The 23055-nt window shown below is 52.8% G+C and overlaps 1 protein-coding gene across 4 annotated transcripts; it reads left to right on the top strand.

Moving 5' to 3' along the window:
• The first annotated feature begins 15230 nt into the window (after positions 1-15230).
• TAC3 (tachykinin precursor 3) lies at positions 15231-22326 on the top strand. Of its 4 annotated transcripts, none has more exons than XM_079774861.1 (7): positions 15231-15488; positions 16073-16184; positions 18893-18992; positions 19189-19218; positions 19329-19382; positions 19761-19835; positions 22059-22326. In XM_079774861.1, exons 2-6 carry the CDS (start codon positions 16077-16079, stop codon positions 19832-19834), a joined length of 366 nt encoding a protein of 121 aa, XP_079630987.1. In that variant the 5' UTR covers positions 15231-15488; positions 16073-16076; the 3' UTR covers position 19835; positions 22059-22326. The 4 variants fall into 4 exon arrangements, with proteins under 4 accessions (XP_079630987.1, XP_079630985.1, XP_079630984.1 ...); XM_079774859.1 differs by having other exon boundaries at positions 22056-22326; XM_079774858.1 differs by having other exon boundaries at positions 22025-22326.
• Positions 22327-23055: the final 729 nt, after the last annotated feature.

Genomic DNA, 23055 nt, shown 5'->3' with positions numbered 1-23055 from the left:
AGCACAAGCCACGTGTTCTGGCACCACTTGCACTGAGCTGAGATAGGACCCAGGGTGAGGGGCTGTGTTCTGAGCGGGGGTGGGATGGGGGGGTTATCTCTGGCCAATCTTCTGCCACCTCCAGCACCTCCCTCCATCCCTGACTTCTCAGAATCAGACTGAGGAGATCCCGTGTGACTGAGGGGGTGGTGACCAGAGCCTGACCGCCCCCGCTCTGCGCTCATCTCCTGCTCCCAGGGCCCAAATTGTCGCCACTTTTCCAATGAAGTGTCTGGTCATTTTCAGAGGCAATTTCAGGAGAATATGCAGCTGCTGCTCTTTACCCTGCTTTTCCTGTCCCTGGGGCTAAAGGCACTGTCAGCTTCCTGGGCTGGGGGTGGAGGGAGTGGGTGGGACCAGTTTCCCTGTGTCCCCCCTCAATCAGATGGATGGATGCTAGTTTGAAGGACGGAGGGGTTCCTCTCCTTCTTTACTCTCCATCTCTTCCTCTATTCTGTCTCTGCCTCTCTTCTTTTGTGGAGCCCAGGAGTGTGTTTTCCTCTTCTGAAGCCAATAGGGGCTCAGTTTCCCCGCTGTGTTAGAGGCTCCAATTGGCCCTGGTGGTGGGAGAACCTGGAGTTCTGCAGCCCTGAGCCCACCCACTCTGCCAGTCCAGCATTCTCAGTCTAATTTGTTTCAGCCTCTGAGGGGCACTAACTATCCTGGAGTTCCCCAGGACTCCTTTCCAGCATCTCACAGCTCACACCAGCTCTCACTCAGCCTCCGGCTCCACTACTTCTTCCCAGGCTCTGAGGGGCTCTTGGAGACCCTTGCTCTGTGGGTGGCCTCCCAGCTGTCTCCTGGCTGCAGAGCTCCATTCTTCACTGGTATCTCCAGCCAGTGTCACCTATGGACTCGGCCCCTCCTCCCCGCCCAAAGCACCCCTCCAGGGTGTGGCACCCAGGCTGTGCCTGTGGTGGACGTATGCAGGTCCGTTGTATACATAAGCACATGCTGAGCTGGCCTCCACCTCTACCCCCTGGGAACAGCCGACTAAGCTGCCTCATCTCTGCTCAACTGTTCACACCTTTTCCTGGCCTCACCCTCAACCCTGCCCAGCAGCGAAGGAGGGAACTGCAGAGGGGGGGCCTGCTTGGGACCCTGCCCTCTAGGCCAGTAACAGCATCTGAGATGTGGCTCAAATAAAGAACGGTAGTCAAAGGAAAAAGCACCTCGGTGCTCTGTAGCTGCACCCCCACTTCACATGCCTTTTGCATGTGATTTGTGAGCAAAATGAAGCTTCGCCTGCCCTGAGTATCTGAGAAGAGTGAGGAAACAAAATGGAGTCACCATAGCCAAGCTAACAAAATTACTTAAATCAGAATGGGCTGAAGCATGAGGAGTAGATTTTGTTTTATTTTAACTAGCTTGAGGACTTAAACATTTCAGTGGTGCATCCATGCCTGGAGATAGGAAAAATTCCTATAGACAACCCTCTGAAGAGCTTAGGAAAGAACGCTCCCATGTCCAGACCACCTGATACCCCTTATCTAGACCACGGGACATCTGGAGGGTTACCGTCTTGGGCCAATCCAGAGGCTAAGAATGCAGAGCTGGTTCTTCTCAAGAATGTGCTTTTTACTATAAGAACTATCAACTTTTTTCCTCAGAACTCTGGGTGTTAAACTGGAAGTGTTTTGTTTTGTTCCTCTCCAATTTGCAATCTTAAGACCCTTGAATAAAACGTTGTCACCTAATTCTAGCAAAGCCCCCTGATACATTTTTGCTTGGTGGGCACCCCCAACGATGCCCTCCTTCATCACCTCTGACTTAGTTTAGCAGCAGCTCTTTCAAGTCCCTGCTAATCCCAGAGATCAAGGGGTGATCCGTTCTCCCTGCCATTCCCTTGCTGCCCCCACCCTTGGCTCCTGCCGTACTCTGGGAGACGCCACATCATCAAAGGACATTATTCATGGTGAACCTTTGCTGAAGCCCAGCTTCCCTGGTGCCAGGGCTTGGGGGCAGGGTTGGGTGGGTTGGTGAGGGAGGGCGGCTGATGCAGAGCTGGGACCCAGGAGGCTTTAGTTTTCAGCCTTGACTTTCCTCCTGCATTCCCAATTCTCTCCCGCCCGCCCTGCTTGACCTCCTCCAGATTGGTGGGAGGGAACAGGTGGGAGATGACTAGGTCCAATTAGAGCAGCCCCTGAGCTTCTCAGAGTCATGAGCCAGTCATGCCATTTACATGACAACAGCCTCCCACTTGCCTCCCCCATCCCATCAAAGGCTCCCAAATGGTCCTGACCCTGTCAGGTGGGTAATGGGAAGCTTTGGATGAGGCCCCATAAGCCTTTCGAATAATAAAGGGTCCTTGAGACCCAGCTGCTGCCCTTACTCAGGGGTGAGCATGGGTGGGGCCCTGTGCAGCCGCCAGAGTGACATTTTTTCAATATGACCCAAGTCCCAGGGTGGGTGGGGTACTGGGAGTAGGAGTTACACATTTCTGGACCCTAACTGCACTGCAGAGCCCTCTATGGAGGATCCACATTGTGAATTGCAATGCAAGAAGCTGGGCTCAAGCTTTCTTTTTTGTTTTATAAAGAAAATTTTATCGAGCAATGCCAAACATTATGGAGCTAGGGATCCAAAGCAAACAGAACAGACAAAAGTCCTTGCCCTTATGATGCTGACATTCTGGTGTGGGCTTGGGTAGATATTTAGCATGTTGAATGCAGTCTGTGCATGAAGAAAAGAAACAGGTGGGGGATATGGAGTATGAAATGGTAGTAATTTCAAATAGGGTGATTGGGGAAGGTGTTGGTGAGCAGGAGGCTTTGTAGTAAATACACAACAGAGCTATGGTTCTCTCCCCTGTGGGAAGCCATCCGCTGTCGATACTATCATTAGAGTGCACCAAGGAACACGGAAGGCTGATGGGCCTTGGACGATTAGCAGGGCTAATACCATGCACTATTGCTACGTTGAGATAGCGGTGGCTGAAAGCAATTTCCTGACCTGATAACCTCAAAGAAAATGGACCTTACTGATCTTTACTGATCTTTATTGACCTTCTAGATGGTCTGTCTGCTACCTGTTTGCTGTGCTTTACTGAGGTTGCAAGATGTATATATAAAAATTGAATGAAAAGTGGATAAGGCCAGGTTTGAGTGTGCCTCTCCAAGAGAAAGGTCTCTATGAGAAGAAACAAGTCATCTTTTCTATCAAAAAGCAGTTTAGACAGTCGCCATTTTGGCCTGTATAACTTGGCAGCTGCCATGTTGGCCGCATGGCTTGCAGCTCCCCTGGGGGCCACCATCTTGGAACAGCAAAGGCCAACCACTTCCCTTAAATTAGCCAATCATGAAAGCCTGTGCCTGAGCTCCCTTCAAAAGTGAGGGACAGGTCACATGCATCAGGGATTATAAAACCGAGCAGACCACCTGCTTCGTGTGTGTGTGCTTCCAGACCCTGTGTGCGCACCCTTCTACGTAGAAGTAAAGATGTTTGCCTTGCTGCCTGGCTCCCGAGTATGTTTTGTGTTTTATCAGGACCCCTGAATTTGGGGGCTCACCTTATTTCTAATAATTTTGGGGCTCGTCCAGGATACCATTTGTCATCACAGGGAAATTGGACCCCTCTCCTGAGGAGGTGTGCCCTCCTGCCAAGTTGCAGCAGCCTTGGTTATGAGGGACAGCCATTACCCCTGGGAAGGCTATGAGCTCGGGATCGAGAGTCAGCCAGCAACACAGGAAGGGCAATCAGGTAACCTCATGCATGACTCAAGGTGGGAAACTGGACTGAGTACTATTTTGGTGATTGTGTATCTTCAGAGGTCGGGCATATGTGACTGGGATGTGTCTTGGACATAAAGCGAGTGCAGAGTTCTGATCTGTGGTTTTGTTCTCCTGCAAGGGAAGCAGCCAGAGAGGGATGAAGCAGACCTCAGGGTGTACAAGAAACCTCCAACATGGGGGGTTGAGTACATAGTCACAAAGGATCTGCCGAGGATGGGAAACAGAAATTCTAGGCCTTCAGAATACATTCCCCTGAAATAGTTCATTGGGAGAATGCTGAGATTCTGGGGAGGCAAGTTCCGGAACCAGGGACAGAAGACATTGCTCTTGGTGTAAACTTTTAGTGTTGTGTGTGCCTATATGAGAGTGTTTGTTGATGTTTTATGTCTCTTTGTTTTTTGTTTAATTTGTTTAAAGATGGAGCAAGTCCCACTTTGGGGAAGCCCAGTTATGTGTGGTGAGGCTGAACACATGACAGATTACAGGAACGTCTCAGCAGCTGCCAAGAATCCTTATTCTTGGGGATTCATCCTGCTTTCCCTAGCAGGGTGTTGGCCCACCAGAAACTCTTAGTGAGATTTCTGTCTGTATGTCTGTGATGCAATTTTGGCTAACTTTTAGGGACTTTAATTTGCTCTTTCCTGATTTATGATTTTGCTGTGCTGGGTTAAAATTTTAAGATTCTAAGGTTAATTTGAAAGTGTAAAATTTGTGAATGTTGCAACCCAGGGAAGTTAAAACAAAGGCCAGCTAATTCCAAGCCTAACAAACCATTATCTTCCCCACCTGAGGCAAAGTGGGAGGGGAGGAAAAAAAAAAAAGAAGGCCATTTTACTCTGAGCAAAAGTCCGCAGGTTTCCAAGCGGCAGAAAGGGAGGCTGTACTTGCCGAACTTGGCAGGGTGGAGAAATTTGCAAAACCCTGCCCAACATCATGTCCATTAAACATCCAGTTGGCAGCGTTGATATTAACAGGGACAGGGGGAGAAACCAAGATGGCGGCATAGGTTAAACACCTAACCTACAGCCGGGCACAACAATTTCAAAAACACAACTAAAAATCAAAACTACATCATCCAGAACCACAGGAAAGCTGGCTGACTGAAATGCCCACAATTAGAAGGAAAGAGAGGACCACAAGGAAAATCAGGGAAGCCGTAAAAGCTTGAGGTATGGAGACACGGGCGGAGACACGAGCCCGCGCGCGTGCGGGGAAGACGGAGCCGGAGAGGAAGGGGCGGCTGACGGCCTGGCTGGCGTTCTCTGGCGGGAAGGAGATAAAAGCGCCACATTGTGCTGAACCCCAGCTCCGACTGCACTGAACCCCAGTCCCGGGCGAAACCCTGGAAAGCCGGGCTCATGCTGGGGGAGTCTGGGCTGTGGGGCGGAGACACAGAGGAGTTGCGCCGGAGCCGCGCACGGGAATGTGCGCAGAGGAGGGACTGTTGCCTGTGCCGCTGGATTGCCCTAGCGGGAGGGAGACAAGGGCTCCGGACTGTGCTGAACCCCCAGTTCCAACTGCACTGAACCCCAGTTCCGGGAAAGACCCGGGGAAGCCAGGCTCATACTGGGGAAAGCTGGGCTGTGGGGCAGAGGTGCAGAGAGGCGGCGAAGAGCAGAGCACCGGAGGCGCGCAGGGGATTGTGCGCGGAGGATGGGCTGCTGACTGTGCGGCTGAGTCGCCCTGGAGGGAAGGAGACAAAAGCGCCAGACTGCGGTGAGCCCCAATTCTGACTACACGGAAACCCAGTTCTGGGCGAGAATCTGGGAATCCAGATTCATTGGGGGAGAAACTAGACTGTTTGGCAGCGCGCGAAACTCCAGAGCGCTTTTCTCTCAGAGGTGTTTGCTGGGAGTACGGAGGGACACTGAGACACAGGAACCTCATAGGGCGGGGCTGACGGGAAGCCAAGGCGGTAGGCTCCGCCCTGTAACTCCACCCCATCCAAGCTGAACACAGAGGCTTTTACAATTTTGCAAGTCTAGTTGAATGGGGCTGTCTCCCGGCATAGACACAGCTGATCCTCACAGCCAATTGGACTGGAGGTCACATCCTCCCAGTGTACCAACAGCAATCAAGGCTTAACAACACCAAGACTTTGCACTCAGCCCACAAAGGGGGGTATCAAGAGCGACCACCTAGGGAGATTGGGGAAGCTGAGCGATAGGGAGGCAGCCAAAAGGGGAAGACACCGAAACAGGTCACGAATATAAGTGATGCTGTAATTCATGCTGAGGAGCCACAGGCAGTAGCTGACCTACACTCCATTGGAGACCCAGAAACGAAGGCATCTAGTGGTCGGTGTGAGATGACACCAGATTTCAACCACTACCATAAGGGACACATTCAAGAGGCAGACGCAGTGAGCGCCAAAGCCTTGCTGCACCAAGACCCGGCAAATAAACGTGTCTCCCGCACAGCAACTCTTCCTTTATAGACACAGAGGGTCCGCACGACCAATTGGCCTGGAGGACAATTCCTCCCAGTGACACCAACAACAATCAAGACTTAACTATACAAACAAGGACCAAGATGGAGGCATAGGGCAGAAGCCTGATTGCTGCCTACCACAACAATTTTGAGACTACGACGGGAGAGCAGAGCAGACACCATCCAGAACCACCGGAGGGCTGACTGAGCAGATGCTCTATAACTAGAATAAAAGAGAGGGGTACGCGGGATGAAGCTGATGCCGGTGACCCAAAGACCACACTTTAAAAACTACGGCTCAGGCGACACAATGGCGGCCTGGATCGTGCTCGGCGCAGTTCCCCCAGCGGTCTCTGGCTGAGGGGAAGGCTTCACTCGCTGCCGAGCACGGACAGACGAGCCCCTGGGAGACATGGGGTGGGAGACTACGCGCTTGCTGACCTCTGAGTCCTTCAAGAATCTCAACGCCTCGGAAGCGGCCAGGTGCGCACGCTCGGCGACCGGCCACCGCTGCAGACCCAAGGGCCGACGCAGCCACCCCGGACCAGCCCGCCGCCGCGCACCGGGCACACCGTAGCTTCGCCGAGCCCGCCGCCCAACGAGTTCTGCGGTGGCTGCCCTGGAACTCTGAGAAAATGGCCGAAGGAATTGCTGAGAGGGAATTGACCAACAGGAATTGGGATCAAGAAGATGAAACCCCGCTGGGTCCCGGAACCGGGTGAAGCCGCGCGCCTCTGGGTCAGGGTGAGGCTGGAAACTGGGTCAGGGTGAGGTTGGGCCCCAGGTCCGGGTGAGGCCATGTGCCCCTGGGTCAGGGCAAGGCCATGCGCCCCTGGGTCCGGGTGAGGCTGAATCCTGGGTCTGGGCGAGGCCGTGGGCCCCGGGATCCGGGTGAGGCTGAATCCTGGGTCTGGGCGAGGCCGTGGGCCCCGGGATCCGGGTGAGCCTGGGTCCCGGGTCCGGGCGAGGCCCTGGGCCCCGGGATCCGGGTGAGCCTGGGTCCCGGGTCCGGGCGAGGCCCTGGGCCCCTGGATCCGGGTGAGCCTGGGTCCCGGGTCCGGGCGAGGCCCTGGGCCCCTGGATCCGGGTGAGCCTGGGTCCCGGGTCCGGGCGAGGCCCTGGGCCCCTGGATCCGGGTGAGCCTGGGTCCCGGGTCCGGGCGAGGCCCTGGGCCCCTGGATCCGGGTGAGCCTGGGTCCCGGGTCCGGGCGAGGCCCTGGGCCCCTGGATCCGGGTGAGCCTGGGTCCCGGGTCCGGGCGAGGCCCTGGGCCCCTGGATCCGGGTGAGCCTGGGTCCCGGGTCCGGGCGAGGCCCTGGGCCCCTGGATCCGGGTGAGCCTGGGTCCCGGGTCCGGGCGAGGCCCTGGGCCCCTGGATCCGGGTGAGCCTGGGTCCCGGGTCCGGGCGAGGCCCTGGGCCCCTGGATCCGGGTGAGCCTGGGTCCCGGGTCCGGGCGAGGCCCTGGGCCCCTGGATCCGGGTGAGCCTGGGTCCCGGGTCCGGGCGAGGCCCTGGGCCCCTGGATCCGGGTGAGCCTGGGTCCCGGGTCCGGGCGAGGCCCTGGGCCCCTGGATCCGGGTGAGCCTGGGTCCCGGGTCCGGGCGAGGCCCTGGGCCCCTGGATCCGGGTGAGCCTGGGTCCCGGGTCCGGGCGAGGCCCTGGGCCCCTGGATCCGGGTGAGCCTGGGTCCCGGGTCCGGGCGAGGCCCTGGGCCCCTGGATCCGGGTGAGCCTGGGCCCCGGGTCCGGGCGAGGCCCTGGGCCCCTGGATCCGGGTGAGCCTGGGCCCCGGGTCCGGGGGAGGCCCTGGGCCCCTGGATCCGGGTGAGCCTGGGCCCCGGGTCCGGGGGAGGCCCTGGGCCCCTGGATCCGGGTGAGCCTGGGTCCCGGGTCCGGGGGAGGCCCTGGGCCCCTGGATCCGGGTGAGCCTGGCCCTGGGTCCGGGCGAGGCCCTGGGCCCCTGGATCCGGGTGAGCCTGGCCCTGGGTCCGGGCGAGGCCCTGGGCCCCTGGATCCGGGTGAGCCTGGGCCCCGGGTCCGGGCGAGGCCCTGGGCCCCTGGATCCGGGTGAGCCTGGGCCCCGGGTCCGGGTGAGGCCCTGGGCCCCTGGATCCGGGTGAGCCTGGCCCCGGGTCCGGGTGAGGCCGTGGGCCCCTGGATCCGGGTGAGCCTGGCCCCGGGTCCGGGTGAGGCCGTGGGCCCCTGGATCCGGGTGAGCCTGGGTCCCGGGTCCGGGTGAGGCCGTGGGCCCCTGGATCCGGGTGAGGCCACGCGACCCTGGGTCTGGGAGAGGCCACGCGCCCCTGGGTCCGGGTGAGGCCATGCGCCCCTGGGTCCGGATGAAGCTGAATCCTGGGTCTGGGCGAGGCTGTGTGCCCCTAGATCCGAGTGAGACTGGATCCCGGGTCCGGGTGAGGCCGTGGGCCCCTGGATCCAGGTGAAGCCGTGCCCCTGGATCCGGCCGAGACCAAACCAGAGGGAGTCGGACCTGCATTACCACCATTTGTCCACCATCCAGAGCTGAGGGGTCAGTGCCGACATGTACTCATAAGGAACTGGTGGACATTGATATTGGAGCTCAAAAGAACTGTTGGACCAGAAAGAAACTCACTACAGACTGATTCATTTGCCTGTCAGCATAACTATTATTGCTCGTCGCACATTCAATTCTTATAAGTATATCTCTAGTGACACATGATTTCGCTCATCTAGGGGAAATGATGAACAACATAGACTGATGAACAAGAACAGAACCAGAAACAAGGAGGCATCGATCGGACTATCGGGCCTCAGAGGGAGGATAGGGGAGGGTGGGGGGAGGGGGGAGAGATCAACCAAAGGTCTTGTGTGCATGCATATGAGCCTAACCAATGCTTAAGTTCAACAGAGGGTTGGGGCATCCATGGGGAGGGGGGTGGGATGGGAATGGGGGGATGAGGACAAATATATGACACCTTAATCAATAAAGAAATTTAAAAAAAAAAAAAAAAAAAAAAAAAAAAACAGGGACAGGGGCCGGGACCGGAACAGGACCAGGATGGGAAGTAGGTGGCCTGTGCCTGTTTGTGATGTCACAAACCTTTCAGGCCAGCCGAGGCGGAACTGAGGCTGGCTCTGAAGCAGTCACAACTTTGTGGCGTCTGTGCCCTTGAGGGTAGGGCAGCAAAGAAACGGGTGAGTGGGAGGCGTGTCCTCCCAGTGTTTTCTCGGAGACATTCAAAGTATATCGTATTTGTGACGTTACTAAAATATAAAAATTTAATAGCCAAATTGAAAATAATTAATTCTGTGGTCAAGACCAAATATTTAATGTTACAACTGGTTTAAGTTTTAATAATCTTTAAATTGGGTATATTTGACAGCTTTTCCGAATGTAATATTTCGAGAATTTAACTGAGAGACAGACTTGTGACATCTCAAGGGCTCTGAGATGATACAAAGATCTACTCTCTCCCTAAAAAGAAATATATTTGAACTAAATTAGTCCAATACAATGTACTTGAAATTACATAAGGAAGTAAGCTATACAGGATGGGTTGGGTAACAAAAGGGCAGACAGGAATGAGACGCTTGTCCTGCCTTCCCTTTCCTATGTGACCAGGGGAGTGATTTGAAAGTCGGCTATGGCTCTCTGGGAAAGGGAGCACCTGGCTGGCCCTGGTGTGCTTCCAGCAGATGTAAGATCTCCAAACCCGGAGCCCCCCTGGGACTCGGAACCTAAATAAGGACTTCAGTATTCAGCAAGGCAAAGAAGAAGGGCCTTCCAAATTTACCAAGACTAAAAGATCAAATGAGAAAGTACTCTGGGCCAGACCCTGAGGACCTGTTGGGCCAAGAAATACTATAAATTACATTTTGTCACTAATAGTTGTTCTGACATTTCAAGAAAACTACAGAGGTAGAGAACTGGAAGGATAGACGTGCAGAAAAGCTGTTAAAAGAGGCTCAGAAGACCTATGTACATAAGAATAAGAAAGGCAAAAACAGAAAACTAACATAATTTTAAAACAAGTGGCCTAGGCAAAGGCTGACCCGGAGGGCCAGAAACAGAAGTCATAGCAGTAACCTTAACACGTTATCTCTAAGGAAAAATCTAGCAGTTTTTTTTTTTAATATTTTTTATTGATTTTTTACAGAGAGGAAGAGAGGGATAGAGAGTTAGAAACATCGATGATAGAGAAACATCGATCAGCTGCCTCTTGCACAGCCCCCACCGGGGATGTGCCCGCAACCAAGGTACATGCCCTTGACCGGAACCGAACCCGGGACCCTTCAGTTCGCAGGCCGACACTCTATCCACTGAGCCAAACCGGTTTCGGCAAATCTAGCAGTTTTAATCCAAGCAGCTAGAGGCCTGGGGACAGCCTGCTCCCTCTTCCCCCTGCCTTTTCTCTAGCCTTATATGCCTAGACATAATTTCCCAAAAGTCTTAATTAACTTAAAGGCTTTGGAGCCCTGCTGGGTTAAATGATAAACATCTAAATATTTTTTAAAAAACTGAAACATTAATTGCTAGACACGTTTTAATTTGCCTGCTCTTAGTTTTCATCACAGAAGGTCTCTTGTACTTTGTTGAAGGTATATTTTCTTGAAAGTTAAAGTGCATTTAAAGTATGTTCATAAGTGTTAATCTAAGAAATGCTGACTGTTTACTTTTTAGTAATCATTGAAAAATTAAGGTTTCTAAGAATGAAGAATTCTAATACATTTTAAAGAAAAGGTCTGTACAAGTTGCTGATGGTATGACAGAAAAAAAAGAATATTAGAGTAGAAATACTTAATGGAACGGCTGAGGCATGGTTATGCATTTTGAAGGAAAAAGGTGGTTTAAAGGTGGTTATTTCTGGAAGTTGTAAAAATTGTTTTTGAAAGTTGTAAGAATGCCTGTGGAAGTTATAAGAAGTTTATAAAAAGAAATGTTAAAAAGGAAATTGATTAAATGATACAGGCCAGTAAGCCAGGACAAGCAGAACAGGGAAACTGAAATATTAAAACAGCAGTTTAACAACCTTCCTAGGGTTTGAATTTTAAGAAAAGTTTTTTTGTTTGTTTGTTGTTTTTTTTTACCTAGAGTTGGCTGTAGGTGATTCCAATAGGCCCTGGAATGTCTCAAGATCTTTCTACAATGGAAACTAGGGACCAATTTCTTAAGAACTATGTACTGGGTATCTCTTCTACTCTAATCTCTCTCAGGTTAGAAGGCCTCCTGACCCAAAGCCCTCTTAAGTTTCCAGTTCATCGCCATAGACCAGAAGACAAAGTTTGTTCTAATCAAGATTTAGAAGGGAAGCAAGTTAGAACCCTCCTGTCTTGCTTACCACAGAGACTGCTGTTCAGACTGCAGAGCAAGGTTGGACCCATCACACATGGGTTAAGGGCAGACATACCTCAACTTGAACTACCATACCAGGACATATCCCCTTGAAATGGATGCTAAAAACTATGAGCTACGCCCTAACTGGTTTGGCTCAGAGGATAGAGTGTCAATCTACGGACTGAAGGGTCCCAGGTTTGATTCCGGTCAAGGGCATGTACTTTGGTTGCGGGCACATCCCCAGTATGTGCAGGAGGCAGCTGATTGATGTTTCTCTCTCATCGATGTTTCTAACTCTCTATCCCTCTCCCTTCCTTTCTGTAAAAAATCAATATAATATATATTTTTAAAAAAGGTAAAAAGCAAGCAAACAAACAAAAAAACAACAACAAAAACTGTGAGCTGTCTTAATAACCATCATGAACTGGGCTCTATTTGCTTTAGGGATCTGGCAAATTGCAGGGGCTTACAATGTGTACAATTGTAAGATTGAAGAAATGTGTACAATGTGGATCATGTACAATGTGTACAATGTGTACAATCTGGATCATGCTTACCAAGTTATTGATTATAGATAACTTGAATGACTTGGATATTTCAGCCTTTAGGTCAAAAGATTGGCTAGGACTAGATTTAGGAGTAGATGTCACAGGACAAATCCCATAGGCCACTGCCACCACCATGCAAATAGAAGTAGGATATAAGGGAACGGATGCCTGGGCGGAATGGATTAAATATTCTATAGGCGCCCTAAATAAAAGCTACTGTTATGCTTGCGCAGCAGGAAGGCTAGAGGCCCAAGTGGTCTCTTTTCTCCTCAGAAGGACCTCAGACTGTAACAGGATGGAATGTGTGCTTGCCCTGTGTCAGGAGGAAACCGCCTGGGGAAACGCTTCCTATACGACTCTCGCCCTGTTGTTCCCATCCAACAGAGGTAAAGAGCTAGGATTCCCGCCCCCCCCCCAAAAAAAAAAAAACCCACAAAAAAAACAAAACGATCCGGCCTGTCCTCCGATGTAAACTATACCTGCTGCCTCTCAAGGGGGAGAACAGTGCTTGGAGTTTATGAGAAATTTATCCGGATGCGTAAATGGCCGAGTGTCCTCAGAAGTCCATCATGCTGCACTGTCGATACCCCATGCTGATGCCTGGTGATGTCATGGGGGACTCTGACTTGTGGCCTTGCCCAGCAAATGGAGTGGAACTTGTGCTCTGATACAATTGGCTATCCCTTTCACGTTGGCATATCGTAAACCTTTTTTCAATGGACAGACAACTAGGAAGAAGAGAGAGAGTCTAGGGGGCTCCTTTGATCCCCATATACACACAGATCCCATTGGGGTTCCAGGAGGAGTGCCAGGTGAGTTTAAGGCTAGAAATGAGATTGCTGCAGAGTTTGAGTCTGTCCTGTGCTGGTGGCCCACTGTAAATAAGAATTTGGTTGGATTAATTATATTTACTATAACCAGCAAAGGCTCATTAACTACACTCGAGACGCAGCTAAAGGGATAGCTGAACAGCTAGATGCCAGCAGCAGGGTGACCTGGAAGAACAGGTTGGCCTTGGATCTGATTCTGGCAGAAAAAGGAGGAATATGTGTAATGTTGGGGTCAGTGCTGTACATTCATCCCTGACAACACAGCAGGCAGAGCGTCACTGAGACCCTAAGGCATTGGCAACTTTAGCTGATGACTGAGCTGGAACCTGGGATCGAGGATCCTTTCTTCGATTCACTAGAGCAATGGTTTAGAAAGGGGAAGGGAGCGATGGTGTCCACATTCACCCCTTTAATTACTAGAAGTTACAGTGATAAGATGTTATCACTGTTACCCTCCTTCCCACCAGCCTCTCCCCATCATCCCATGTATGTGTGTGTGGGGGGGTGTCTTATCCAAGGGTTAATTGAAACCACATTGACCAAACAGTAAGTTAGTCTTCTCCTAGACACTGTAGAGCATGAAAGTCAATGAGTGTCAGCCGAGTTTGAAGAAAAGAGTTTAAGTAAAGAAAAGGGGGGAATTGAGAAGAAACAAGTCATCTTTTCTGTCAAAAAGCAGTTTAGACAGCTGTCATTTTGGCTGCATGGTTTGCAGCTCCCCTGAAGACTGCCATCTTGGAACAGAAAAGGCCAACCCCTCCCCTTGAATTAGCCAATTGTGAAAGACTGTGCGCCTGAGCTCCAATCAAGAGTGAGGGACAGGTCACATGCGTCAGGGATTATAAGCTGAGCAGACCGCTTGCTCCATGTGTGCGTGCTTCCAGACCATGTGTGTGCACCCTTCTACATAGAAGTAAGGATGTTTGCCTTGCTGCCTGGCTCCCGAGTATGTTTTGTGTTCTATCAGGACCCCTGAATTTGGGGGCTCACCTTATTTCTAACACAAGAGAGAAGGCTCCACCTGGCCCCCCATGCCTTCTAAAGTCATATTTCTTGTCTAGTGTTTTCATTTGTGTGTCCTCCCCTCGTTCAGATCCTGAACCCCCGCTGTCAAAGGTTGTGGCACTCCCCAGTCTCAAGATGTAGAAAAGTACAAGGTCCCAAATCTCCAAGTCTCTTGGAGAGGCGGGTCACCACTTCCTCTAAGAGAGTTAGCTATTCCCTTGCTGGTCAAAGCTCAGACCAGGGGAGGTTTAGAGCGACAAAACCCGAACCCGAGGCTCTTCTCCAGTAGTTGTATGTCCTGGAGCATATGAACTTTTGGAGCCTCAATTTCCTCATCTGAGAAATGGGAATATTTCCTACTCACATGGTGGTGGTGATGAAAATCAAATGAATTGTTCTGTGCCAACCTTGCAAACATTGAAATCCTGCTCCCATTGTAAATGATGGAAGCGATGAGTGGCTCAGAAGTGGCTACCACTTGGCCGCTCCCTAATCTCTATCAGCAGCACCTTTTCTCTCTGGGTCTCCTTTGGATCCTGACCATGACGCTGGCTCTACCTTGGGTGTGAGATAAACAGCATGAGCCTCCTCAACAGTGTGGGCCATGAACAAGAGCTTGAGAGGTCAGGGGAGAAGGTGCCTGAGCCTCAGGGGTACAGATGAGAGTGAGGAAATGTAACTGCGAGGAAAAAAGAAGCAATTAAGAGACCAAGGCTGGCTTAGCTGTGGTGGTATTCTTCCTTTCTGAGATTAGGAGGTCCAGAAGTTAGAATTCTAGAAGGATGCAACTAAGTCAGGCAAACTCGGGTCAAGAACGAGTGAGGTGGGCGCCTGAGGGGAGAGGCACTAGCCCTGGAGAGGTGGTGGATGGAGCCAGACACCTACAGTTCTCTGCATTCAATAGCAGGAGAAGCACTGACCCTCAGTTGATCTGAGGACCAAAGTGATAGGCCCCCTCCAGCTGAGAAGAGAACACGGTGAAATGAGGGCTAGGGGGGATGCCAGGTCCTCAGGGCCTGCCCCTGGCTGTCCTGGTTGTCTTGGGGGTGGGAGCATCCCCTGGAATTGTTCTGCCTGAAGGTTTAAAAGGCAAGGAGCTGGGGGCGTGAACAAGGAGGAGCAAGAGGCCCAGGGACCACACCTATTGAGTTGGACCAGGCATGCAAATTTTGTGACAAACCACACACCAATTACTCCTTAGCGTGCCCCGCTGAGGGGCTGTTGGCAAGTGGGCTGCTGGATAACCCCAGCGCACTGAAGAGTTTGTAGTGTGTGTGTGTGTGTGTGTGTGTGTGTGTGTGTGTGTGTGTGTGTGTTTGGCTGCAGCCTAGACCCTCCTTCCCACCAGCCTCTCCCCTCCCCTCCAGCCATCCTGGGATTGGTGATTCTCGGCCCCTCCCCCGGCTCCCCCAGACCCTCCCAGAGCCTTTATCAGGGAGCTGAAATCCTGCCACATTCCCAGATCCCCTTCACTCCCTGCTTCTCTCTTCACAGCAGCAGCAGCACCAGCTTTGTGGGGGAGCAGGGCAGTAATCCCGCCAGCTCCCTGATTCTACTAGACCATCCAGCTGTAGGCTCCACGCGGCTCCACAGGTAGGCACGAGCGGGAGAAGGTGGGGAGGACTGAAGCTGGCACTGAAGGACAGGGGCCGGAGTCAGAAGAAATAAAGGAAGTGGCTGACTTTGATCCGCCTTTGATCCGGGAGCCGGGCACTGGGAAGTGAGAAGAAGGCAGAAAGAAAGGGGTTGAGAGCTAGTGATGTTTGGAGCCTGTGGTTGCGGACTGCTGGTTCTGTACGAGAAAGTTTTGCCTAAGTCTAGGGGTTGCCTACTGCTGGAAAAGAGAGTCCAGGATCCCCCCTCCAGCTGAGTGAGGAAACAGACCCCCACACGTCCTATAAATCCATCCTCTTCCTTTGGAGCCTCGGGTCCCAGCTCTGTTGCACCTTTGCTCATTGCTGCCAGGTGCACATCCTGGGGAGATATGTCTGATGGGGGAGCAGGGAAACCAAGCCCAGGGGACGTCCCCACTGCTCAGAGACACCCTCCCCAGACCAGGGCCGGGGCAGGAGAGTCGGGGGCTGGGAAGCAGGGTCCAGCGAGGCTGCTGGTGCTGAACGTTTCCTGTGTTTTCCCTCCTCCTCCCGCCTTCCCTGCCTGTCTCTTTGCACTCTTAGCACCATGCGGAGCGCCCTGCTGTTGGCAGCCATCCTGGCCCTCAGCCTGCCTCTCGGGGCCGTCTGTGAGGAGTCACCGGAGCAGGTGGTACCCAGTAGGGGCCGCAGGGAGGTAAGGCACCCCTCCGGCTGGGCCTGCCTTGGCAGAGTCCTGGGCAACATCATGGGAGCAACAGCTTTGCTGGTTCCAAAAGCTGTAGGGGAAGGTGTGTGGTGGAGGTGCGGCGGTGGGTTGGGAGTTACCGGGTTTCTGTCAGAGGGCTGGGTTTCCCTGCCTCTCTGCTCAGCTCATGTGCTCACTGTCTTGGGCATGTCTGTAAGGATCTCTGTCCCTCTGCACAGGTTTGACACCTTGCATATAAAAGGTGCCCTACCCATTTGATTGACTGCTGGCTTGGTGATTAGATGGTACTTCCAGGGGGAGGCGGGGGAGGCCAGGTTGGTCTAAGGTTCCCTATGGTCCAGCTCAAGTTCAGGGTCTGTTCCTTTGAGGTATGTGTGTGTGTAGTGGTGGTGGTGGTGGTGGTGGGGTGGGGGCGGCTGAGGAGATTCTATGTACTCCCTGGAGGTTATGAAACACAGTCAGAATTTCTCCCCCAAATGGTCATTTGTGTGCTATTTTACTGATCAATTACGTGTATTATTTTGTTTTCAAAATTCGAATAAACTCCCTCATCCACCCTGTAACTTCAGGTGGTCCTAAGATCCCAGCCCTTCCCCCTCTCCTCTCCTTGACCTCCTCTAGCCTCTGCTTAGTCAGGATAGAAAAATAATAACAAAAAACAAACACAAAACAGGTTAGGCCCTGGTTTCCAAAGCTCCTCCAAGAAAAGGAATAGGACTTGTCAGGATAGGCCGACAGGGGGAGAGCAAGGAGAAAGTCGTTTTAAGGTTTTGAAATGATAGCGATTACATTGGTACAAATGCTTTTACATGATTATAGGTGGAACTTATTACAAATTCAGTATGTGAAGTCTAACTGCCGTTCCAGCTCAAGTCTGTTTAGCATCTCATTCCAGGAAGTGGGCAGAGTGTGAACAATTTGGGGAAAGTGGCTGCCTGGGAGGCTGTGCGCTGGGCAGGGAGAGGCGGCCAGCCTTCCTCCAGCTGTGAGGTGGATCGGGCACCATAGGCTGGCAGCCTCGCAGTGGCAGTAGTTGTACCGCATTCAAAAGACAGAACCAGTTCAGCCCGGCGGCTTGACTCAGTGGTTGAGCATCAGCCTATGAACCAGGAGGTCACGGTTCGATTCCTGGTCAGGGCACATGCTCAGGTTGGGGGCTTGATCCCCAGTGGGGGGCGTGCAGGAGGTGGCCCATCAATGATTCTCTCTCCATCTCCCTTCCTCTCTGAAATCAATTAAAAAAATAAAACGTAATTAAAAAAAAAAAGAACCAGTTCATAAAAACACATAGGGATTACCAAATATGGGCTGGACACTGTGTCCAGAGCCCAGAGTCCCAGCTCGAGGTCGACAGGATATCTGGGTCTATTCTTCTGAGACAAACTTGCTTCGAGTCCCTGCCCCTCTTCTTCAGCGAAAGAGAGAGATTGCTGCCCCATCCCTTCTGCAGGTCTGTGAGAACGAGGGAAACTGGGGAGGGGAGAGGGGAGGAAATACGAGTGCCTAGGCAGCGGGCTGGTGTGAGTGGCGGGCATCCTGTGCCAATGTGCTTCTGTGTGTGCCCAGCAGCCCAGGGACCAGTGGACTCTGGAGAGAGAGGCACCTTTGAGATTCAAAGTGAGACTCTCCAATCATGATCATTGTCCTGGTCTCTGCAGCTAAATAGCCTGGGGTGTGGGGTGTGCCCACCGACCACCTGCTGTGCCCAAGTTACTAAAAATAAATCACCAAGACAATTAAGAACCCCTGCTTGGAATCTGGGGTTCATCTGCAGGATGGGGGAGAAGCGGTGCCTTCCTGGAGTTCCGAGGCCAGGCCAGACAGGGGCGAGGGGAAGAGAACCAGAGGCAGAAACCCATGGGGAAGAAAAGAGATCAAGAGGCAGTGGGAGACACAGGGAGAGAACCATCCACAGACATCGCACAGAGCGGGGATTTCAGGGTCCCAGAGGTGTCCCCCTTCCTACCCCCCCACCCCCACCCCCAGGGCGGAGTGCCATCTGTGGCTCCGTCATGGAGCACAATCAGAGGACACCTGCTCTGTCTGATGGGCCTTTCCTGTGAGTGGGGGGGTCATGGAGGGCAACCCCGTACTTGCTCACCCAGGGGGGGTAACCCCATCCTTGGGCAAACCAGTTCCTGATGTGCCAGGGAGCAAAGAACCAAAGGCCCTTGTCACTGAGGGGTGGGAGGAGCCAGGGCAGGGCCCCAGGGAGAGGCTCACAGGGCCCTTGAGCATGGAGACAGCTGGCCACTGTCTCAGTTTTGCTCAGATCCTCTCACCTTGAGCAGCGAAAGCCACATCCCAGGAAGGCCTTTAGTCTTGGGCAGACAGGATGGGACAGTCTACAGGGATGCCCAGTGCGTTCCCTTTTCCAGGGCTTCTCAAACCTTGCTGTACATATGAATCGCCTGGAGCCTGGTTCAAATGCAGATCCTATCTCGGCAGGCCTGGGGTAGGGCTGAGATATGCATCTCTAACGGTCCCCGGCTGGTGCAGCTGGCCCACAGACCTGGCCCACAGACCGCAGACATTGAGAGCCTGCTTCTCTTCCCTCCTCATCAGAGGAAATCCTGAAAGAAATGAGATGTCGGGTTCGGCTGTGATAGACTCAAGAGAAGTCTGTGTCTTGTGGGAAGAGAGTGAGTGGACTGGGTGCGAGTCTCCTGCCTCAGCCCTCTGTTTCTCTCCCCTAGAAGGCCCCGAGTATCGAGGAGCTGCTCAAGGCGCTCACTAGCCACAACTCAGTCTCCGTGGTGGACGAACTGCTCAAAACTCTGAGCCAGGCGAGCAAGGGTAGGAAGCAGCCTCGGGAGAGGGATGTGGGGGGACGGGGGTGGGCTGGGGGGCAGGATTCCGGGGATTAAGTCGGCCCGGGAGACCCCTTCAGGTGGGAGGAGACCAGATGGCTTAGTGAATAATGGAGAGTTGTGATCGGAAGCATCCTCATCATCACTTTCCAGACCCCACACACTTGTTCTTGTTTTCACAGATCCTAAGAAACGGTCTTTTCTCCAGAAACGTGAGTAGCCTCTCCCCCTCCCTGTCTCTGCCAGCCACTTGCCCAGAGCGCCGAGGGCATGGGGCCCGGTGCCTGACGGCCACCGGGGACCATGCTGCCCTTTCCTGCAGGCGACATGCACGACTTCTTCGTGGGACTCATGGGCAAGAGGAACAGCCAGCCAGGTAAGCGTGTGGCAGGGCGTAGGGGACGGGCCAGGACACGCAGGAGTCAAAAGCCTCATGTTTGTCCTCAGAGGGAAAGACTTCTCTTAGCTACAGGGGGGTCCCAGGCCCTTTCTACCCAGTCAGCTTGGATCCGCAGTGCAGTGTTCCCTGGGAGCCGCCCTGGGGGACCTTTATAACACGATGGTCCTGCTGCAGCCTTTGGGGGGGGGGCCGGTTAGGGAGGCTCTGCTTCCTCCCCATCTCCCACGCCGAGCACGAGCTTCCTCCCAGCTCTGTCTTCCAGGGTCGCCCTTCGTCGCCAGTCCTTCGATGTTATTCAGGGTGAAGGTCACATCCAGAAAAATCCCTCCTAACCACACTGTTTTCTTCACCCAGGCACGCCTGCTGATGGGACCCACGAGAGCGCCCCTCGCTTCGGCAGCCTCCAGTACCCCCCCAACGTGGAATGAGGTGAGGAGTGTTGGGTGGGGGGAGGAGCGGGGCTGTGTGCATGCAGGCTGCCAGAGAAGCATTGCCTCTGACGCTACAGGCATTGATGCTCATAAAATACACGGCCAGTGCCCAGCACACTGTCAAACACACCAACACGTAGAGGCACGTGCTTGTCCGAGACACCACACACACACACACACACACACACACACACACACACACACACGGCCCTCTTTTTCATCTCATCTCTGTCCCCTGGTGCTCGCCCTGATGGGCAACTTCTGTTGTTTAGATTCCGTTCTCTCCTGATCCGTGCAAAAGACGGAGAGATCGTCATCCAGTAATGACAGGTCCCACATCCAATCCACAGGTGAAGTGATTTGCCTCCCAGGCAGGCTGAACCGTTCGGGTTATCCAGGATCTCCACTTACAGGGCCCAGGGTGTAGTGCTACTCAAGAGTGATGGAGGAAGAAATCCAAGGAACTCGGGAAAGCTAATGGGGCGGGGCTGGGAGCTGCATCTCAGTCGCTCTGGGTCCCGTAATGGAGAAGGGCGTGGCCTGAGTTTGAATCGGGATCTACCACCCACTAGTTGTGTTCCCGCGGCCAAGTTCCTACCCCCCTGTGCCTCACCTTCCCCACCTGGAAGACGGGGTGCGAACAGGGCGTGGCGGGGCTGTGGCTGTGAGGACCGAGCTTCAGCCCAGGGTTCAGAACAGCGCCGGGCACAGCCTCTGTGCAGGTTTTGTTAGGACCTTGGGGTCTGGGAGGCGTGGGCAACGTCCTCGTGCCGGCCTGCCTGCCTGGAGCGGTCTGCGCCGAACCCAGGCCTGAGTGGGCTGAGATCGCTCACTTGGTATGCAAGTGTGAGTCCCCTGGGAAGTGTCTAGTCAAAACACAGCCTTCTGCCTGGACACCCCTTCCCACGCACGGCAATCACAGCTCAAGGGCTGCGCTGGCTCCAAAGACAGAGGCGGGGGGGGGGGGGGGGGGGGGGCGGGGAGAATGAGAGGGACTCGGAAGCCCCCGTTTTCACAGGGAGTAGGGGGCCCCCTGCCTGCCTTCCTATCACCCACACTCGTTGGTCTCAAGGGAGACACAAGGCCCAGGAGCTGGCTGTCGCTTAACCGGCCTGGGCATGACTCCCTGGGCCCAGAGACGGGGTCCGGCCCCCCCACTCAGTGTTGGGTGAGAGGGCGCAAAGAGCCATAATAATCGTAACTCACTGATTACATGGTACTTACCGTATCATTTTGCTCTCATTAGATGGTTATTTCAATCCTGCCGACCGCCAGATAATTACACGGGCAACTATATCTGGATGGCATCCTCTCCCCCAGCGTTGTGCATCAGCCATAAAGATAATTACAGTGCAATTTTTGCCATAGTATTTTATACAAATAGCAGAAACAAGTGCATTGTGGAAATCTACTTTTACTGCTTGCTGGTGAGACCAGGCTCTTTCAGAGGGACCAGGCCCATAATTGCAGCCTTCATAATCTCACCGCTGACGGAGCATTCTCTACCTGCGCGGTGCCAGGAAGAACAGGACACAAGGTCCCTGGTGGCTGGCATTTAAAGGGATGAGATGAAGTGAATCAGCAAAGATCATTGTATCATCTGATTTCATTCATGTGAAACTGCTGAAAGAGGAAGTGGTCTCTGGGCCTGTCCCTGCCAGGGAGCGGGAGGGAGGGGGCTCTGGAAAGAGGAGGAGGGCCTGGGTGAGGCCGGAGGAGCATAGCACCAGGGCTGCATGTATGCCTGGCTCATGGGGATGCTAGGATAATATAAACTTCATTTCTGTCGCTACATTTAATATATATATATATATATATATATATATATATATATATATATATATATATATATATAATTGATTTCAGAGAGAGGAAGGGAGAGGGAGAAATAGAAACATCAATGATGAGGAGACTCATTGATCGGCTGCCTCCTACCCTTGACCGGAATGGAATCGGGACCCTTCAGTCCACAGGCCGACGCTCTATCCCCTGAGCCAAACCGGCTGGGCTGTCACCACATTTTTTATGTGAGCCTCCACAGACCACGAGCACAGGTGTTTGTAAGTAGCATCAGAATGACACAGCTGGAAAAGGGCAAGCACCTGCAGCTCGGAGAGGCCAGTCTCTAGTTCAAAGGCGGGGGACAGCTGTGCTAAGACTTCTGTTCTCTCTCCTTCCCCCTTACAGATGCCCCTCCCCTTCTCCTCTGCTCCCCCAGCAGGTGGTTGGTGGGAGTGTTACCAGACAGAAGAGGTGATTTCACGTTTTTGGTCCTCCGCACTCCATTTCTATACTCCTGGCTGCATCATGAACAACCCCCCCCCGTCCCCGTCACCCCCTCCGAGTCCCCAAGTGCATGCACTCCGATTTCCCTTCTCTCCTCAGCCTGTTCCCTTCTTGTGCTGAGACTCCTTCCCCATCCCTCTACCCAACGCTGATGTAGACAGTGCATAGTGACCCCCCAGTTCCAGCTGGCATTGACTGTAGATTCCCCTGGCTTCCTCAACAATAAAGGATTTTTACATATGACCTAGAGTGATGTATTTGTTTGGTTGGTGGATCGGTGAGTTTTTTTTTTTCTCTTCCTTAACTCTTCCAACCACATCATACATACATATATATGTACATATGATATGCACACATACACAAATATATCATATCTAACTAGAATTATCTTTATTTTGTACACAGCAATTTTCCCAACAGTGCCTTACTCAGTGTTTCATACAATTAGTATCAGAAGATTATTTAGTGATTAAAAGCATAGATAAATGAATTTGGAAGATGGTTTCTTGCACTCAATGAATTTCACAAACTAGCTTCAGATAAAGAAAAAAACATATTCTGAAGCGCTTCATCTGAATTTCTAGGATGGGCCCAGGAGACATTGTTCTCTGAATGTGACTCTACTTAGAGGAGGGAGCGGGGTCAAGGCCGTGCAAAGACCCAGCCACCGAGGAGGAGGCATCTGGGACTGTGTCATTGTTCTGCCCCCAAATGTCAAGCATGGGCTCTGCAATAGGCGGTGGGGATGAGTGTGACCCAGACACAGAGTTCACAGTGTTAACTGGCCACCTTAGTTGTTATAAAGGGAATACACTTATTTCAGACTCCTCTATAATGCTACGGTTGCCAGCCTGTAACCAGTTTAGTAGTCAATGTGTAAGGCATTTAAATGAGGTGTATGTGGGTGTCTTTTATTAATCTGCTGTTCTAGC

This window comes from Cnephaeus nilssonii, assembly GCF_951640355.1.
Source record: "Cnephaeus nilssonii genome assembly, chromosome: 6".
Classification (NCBI taxonomy): Eukaryota; Metazoa; Chordata; class Mammalia; order Chiroptera; family Vespertilionidae; genus Cnephaeus; species Cnephaeus nilssonii.
Note: the sequence above shows the minus strand (reverse complement) of the source record. Positions and strands in the feature narration are given on the sequence as shown.

What these genes read in the sequence shown, in the direction of transcription:
- TAC3 (XM_079774861.1), top strand. Translation starts at nt 16,077, where the DNA reads ATGCGGAGCGCCCTGCTGTTGGCAGCCATCCTGGCCCTCAGCCTGCCT. An exon ending in ACGGTCTTTTCTCCAGAAAC is followed by an intron (nt 19,219 to 19,328) that starts GTGAGTAGCCTC and finishes CCTTTCCTGCAG; the next exon opens with GCGACATGCACGACTTCTTC. An exon ending in CAAGAGGAACAGCCAGCCAG is followed by an intron (nt 19,383 to 19,760) that starts GTAAGCGTGTGG and finishes TTCTTCACCCAG; the next exon opens with GCACGCCTGCTGATGGGACC.